At 48.4% G+C, this 4,834-nt stretch overlaps 1 protein-coding gene across 2 annotated transcripts in view; it reads left to right on the top strand.

Annotated features, from left to right (window-relative positions):
* Positions 1–4,582, top strand: part of MYOD1 (myogenic differentiation 1) — an 81,469-nt gene extending 76,887 nt beyond the window's left edge. The window contains exon 3 of one of the 2 annotated variants that reach the window (XM_075327015.1): positions 3,039–4,582. In XM_075327015.1, coding sequence (XP_075183130.1) covers positions 3,039–3,283 — 245 coding nt within the window. In that variant the 3' untranslated portion in view covers positions 3,284–4,582. The remainder of the gene's footprint in view (positions 1–3,038) is intronic. The other variant, XM_075327016.1, reaches the window with a different exon arrangement.
* Positions 4,583–4,834: the final 252 nt, after the last annotated feature.

Genomic DNA, 4,834 nt, shown 5'->3' with positions numbered 1-4,834 from the left:
CAACCTCTCTCTCTCTCCCATATCGCACCCTTTCTCTTTCTCTCTCTCTCCCATATCGCACCCTTTCTCTCTCTCTCCCATATCGCACCCTTTCTCTCTCCAATATCACTCCCTTCTCTCTCTCATATCGCTTCCTTTATCTCTCTTTCTCGCTCTCCCATATTGCTCCCTTTTTTTCTCTCTCTCTCCCCCATATCGCTCTCTCTCTCCCCCATATCGCTCCCTCTCTCTCTCCCATATCGCTCCCTCTCTCTCTCCCATATCGCACCCTCTCTCTCCCATATCGCAACCTCTCTCTCTCTCTCCCATATCGCTCCCTTTCTCTCTCTCCCATCGCTCCCTTTCTCTCTCTACCATATCGCTCCCTTTTTCTCTCTCTCTCTCCCATATCGCTCCCTTTTTTTCTCTCTCTCTCTCCCATATCGCTCCCTTTTTCTCTCTCTCCCATATCGCTTCCTTTCTCTCACCCTCTCCCATATCGCTCCCTTTCTTTCTCTCTCCCATATTGCTCCCTTTATGTTTTTCTCTCTTTTTCTCTCTTCCTCTTTCTCTCTCTCCCTCTCTCTCATATCGCTCTCTCATATCACTCCCTTTTTTTCTCTCTCCCATATCGCTCCCTTTCTCTCTCTCTCTCTCTCCCATATCGCTCCCTTTTTCTCTCTCTCCCATATCGCTCCCTTTCTCTCCCTTTCTCTCTCTCTCTCTCTCTCTCCCATATCGCTCCCTTTTTCTCTCTCATATCGCTCCCTTTCTCTCCCTTTCTCTCCCTTTCTCTCTCTCTCTCTCTCTCCCCCATATCGCTCCCTTTTTCTCTCTCTCATATCGCTCCCTTTCTCTCTCTCCCATATCGCTCCCTTTTTCTCTCTCTCTTTCTCTCACCCATATCGCTTCCTTTCTCTCTCTCTCTCTCTCTCCCTCTCTCTCTCCCATATCGCACCCTCTCTCTCTCTCTCCCATATCGCACCCTTTCTCTTTCTCTCTCTCTCCCATATCGCACCCTTTCTCTCTCTCTCCCATATCGCACCCTTTCTCTCTCTCTCTCTCTCTGTCCAATATCACTCCCTTCTCTCTCTCATATCGCTTCCTTTATCTCTCTCGCTCTCTCTCATATCGCTCCCTTTCTCTCTCTCTCTCTCCCTCTCTCTCTCCCATATTGCTCCCTTTTTTTCTCTATCTCTCTCTCTCCCATATCACTCTCATTCTCTCTCTCTCCCATATCACTTCCTCTCTCTCTCCCATATCGCTTCCTTTCTCTCTCTCACCCTCTCCCATATCGCTCCCTTTCTCTCTCTCTCTCTCTCCCATATCGCTCCCTTTTTCTCTCTCTCTCTCCCATATCGCTCCCTTTTTCTCTCTCTCTCTCCCATATTGCTTCCTTTCTCTCTCTCACCCTCTCCCATATCGCTCCCTCTCTCTCCCATATCGCTCCCTTTCTCTCTCCCCCATATTGCTCCCTTTCTGTTTTTCTCTCTCTCTCTTTCTCTCTCTTTCTCTCTCTCATATCGCTCTCTCATATCGCTCCCTTTTTTTCTCTCTCCCATATTGCTCCCTTTCTGTTTTTCTCTCTCTCTTTCTCCTTCTCTCTCTCTCTCTCTCCCCCATATCGCTCTTTTTCTCTCGCTCCCATATCTCTCCCTTTCTCTCTCTCTCTCTCCCATATTGCTCCCTTTCTGTTTTTCTCTCTCTCTCTCTCTCTCTTTCTCTCTCTCTCATATCGCTCTCTCATATCGCTCTCTCATATCGCTCCCTTTTTTTCTCTCTCTCTCTCTCCCATATCGCTCCCTTTCTCCCTCTCTCTCTCCCATATCGCTCCCTTTTTCTCTCTTTCTCTCACCCATATCGCTTCCTTTTTCTCTCTCTCTCTTTCTCTCACCCATATCGCTTCCTTTCTCTCTCTCTCTCCCCCATATCGCTCCCTCTTTCTCTCCCATATCGCTCCCTCTCTCTCTCTCCCATATCGCACCCTCTCTCTCCCATATCGCAACCTCTCTCTCTCTCCCATATCGCACCCTTTCTCTTTCTCTCTCTCTCCCATATCGCACCCTTTCTCTCTCTCTCCCATATCGCACCCTTTCTCTCTCCAATATCACTCCCTTCTCTCTCTCATATCGCTTCCTTTATCTCTCTTTCTCGCTCTCCCATATTGCTCCCTTTTTTTCTCTCTCTCTCTCCCATATTGCTCTCATTCTCTCTCTCTCCCATATTGCTCTCATTCTCTCTCTCCCATATTGCTCTCATTCTCTCTCTCTCCCATATCGCTCCCTCTCTCACTCCCATATCGCTCCCTCTCTCTCTCCCATATCACTTCCTCTCTCTCTCCCATATCGCTCCCTTTCTCTCTCTGTCTCCCATATCGCGCTCTCTCTCTCTCCCATATCGCACCCTTTCTCTCCCTCTCTCTCTCTCTCTCCCATATCGCACCCTTTCTCTCTCTCTCCCGAATGGCACCCTTTCTCTCTCTCTCTCTCTCCAATATCACTCCCTTCTCTCTCATATCGCTTCCTTTATCTCTCTCTCTCTCCCATATTGCTCCCTTTTTTTCTCTCTCTCTCTCCCATATTGCTTTCATTCTCTCTCTCTCCCATATCACTCCCTCTCTCTCTCTCCCATATCGCTTCCTTTCTCTCTCCCATATCGCTCTCTTTCTCTCTCTGTCTCCCATATCGCTCTCTCTCTCTCTCCCATATCGCTCCCTTTCCTGTTTCTCTATCTCCCATAGCTCTATAGCTCTTCCTTTCCCACATCTTTGTCCCATCTCTCCTCTGCCATCTTTCTTTCTCTGTACTTTTCTTTCTTTTTTCTCTTTTACCCCTCTGTTTTTTCTCTGTTTCTCTTTCAGTTTCTCTCTAAATTCCTGGTTCTTTTTCTTGCTTTCCTTCCTCCATAAAGTGTGGTATTTATGGTCTGTACTCCCCCACCACTCACCAGTCCTACAGTATGTCGCAGTGACACTGCTGAGTAGGTGCCACATAGTATGTATAGGAGCAGTGCATGCAGGCTATGGCTATCTGTGATGTGACAGTTTTTTTTTCTCATAGATACAAGACCAGGAAAGAGTTCTGTTGTCTCCAGTTTAGACTGCCTGTCCAGCATTGTGGAGAGAATCTCTACAGAAAATCTCAACTGTTCGGTATTCCCTGCTCTGGAAATGGGATCTGAAGGTAGTTCCTGTTCTCCCCTCGAGGTGGAGACACTAAGTGACACAACAATCAGCATTCCCTCCCCCAGTGACTGCACACAGATACCTGCGGAAAGCAGCACATCAGTCTACCAGGCCTTATAAGACTAGAAGAAGACTTGTGGGCGCCATCACTATTACATTTCAGATTTGTATTTATTTCCAGTTGATGGTCACTGACATGAACTTTCTCAGCCTCACACTGGTTCTAATCTGGAGGGACCAAAAGAAATGATGGACTTTTCAAGCCATGGCCCCTGTCATTTTGTCCTGCGCCCCACAGCTACTACCCTGCTTCTGCCTGCATTGTGGAGGGAGACAGCACTGAGCAAGGTCACGGACACGTGTGGACCATTTTTATAAGATTTTCTATGTAAAATGTATATAAGAGTTGTCTTCAGATTTTTAATGTCACTGACTTGTGTTAAGTTACATATGTGTTATATATTTATACGGTGTGAATGCTGCGGAGGTTTCCAATACTGATCTAAATAAAGATCCCTATTTATACACCCTGGAATGTCCGTACGAAGCGACATCTGATCCCACCACACAGGGACATTTGTCACAAAAAAGTGCCCCAGCAAACATAAGGTAACCCTGTAATAAACAAATAGAAAAGTAAATCGGAGAAAGTGGAGCATTATCAGATGACGGACCATCAGATGACGGACCATCAGATGACGGACCATCAGATGACGGACCATCAGATGACGGACCATCAGATGACGGACCATCAGATGACGGACCATCAGATGACGGACCATCAGATGACGGACCATCAGATGACAGGACATCAGATGACGGACCATCAGATGATTTAGAAGAGTTGTGGTATTAGGAGATGATGAAATTGGGATGATGCATTATGAGATGATGTGGCGTTTATTATCAGATGATGAATTGAATGATGTGTTATGAGTTGATGGATAAGCCCAAACTGTAAAGTTCTGGATTCATAGTGGACACCTAGTGTCTAGTGCTGAAATCTGAACACAGAGTCCATGGTTGAGTTCAGAGTTCGATGCTAAAGTTTGTTGAAAGGTTGCAGCACAGCCAATCAACATGCTTTTCGTCTGTGAACACTTTCGCAGCTATCACAACCATGGCAACTATTGGCATGGCTGTGATTGGCCGTTGTACCAACTGACCCGGCCTGTATAACTGCAGGATCATCGGTGTTGCTGTCATTGTGCTCTAACTTGTATAGGGACAAGACTCTGCTCGAGTGAGGCGCAGTGTTACTCCTCTCTCTGCATACTCATAAAACAGGCTCTGTGTGGCCTCTCTGCACCAGACTACGGGGGTACAACTAAAAAAAGGTCTGTGGCGGTACTCTTGAAAAAGGCTCTGTATTTCCTCTCTGCACCAGTCTCTGTGGCGGTACTCTTAAAAAATGTTCAGTGGGAGCACTCTGCACCAGGCCGTGTGGGGGCGCTCTGCACCGGGCCGTGTGGGGGCCCTCTGCACCGGGCCGTGTGGGGGCCCTCTGCACCGGGCCGTGTGGGGGCCCTCTGCACCGGGCCGTGTGGGGGCGCTCTGCACCGGGCCGTGTGGGGGCGCTCTGCACCGGGCCGTGTGGGGGCGCTCTGCACCGGGCCGTGTGGGGGCCCTTTGCACCGGGCCGTGTGGGGGCCCTCTGCACCGGGCCGTGTG

Source organism: Anomaloglossus baeobatrachus, chromosome 10, assembly GCF_048569485.1.
Source record: "Anomaloglossus baeobatrachus isolate aAnoBae1 chromosome 10, aAnoBae1.hap1, whole genome shotgun sequence".
In the NCBI taxonomy this organism is placed as follows: Eukaryota; Metazoa; Chordata; class Amphibia; order Anura; family Aromobatidae; genus Anomaloglossus; species Anomaloglossus baeobatrachus.
Note: the sequence above shows the minus strand (reverse complement) of the source record. Positions and strands in the feature narration are given on the sequence as shown.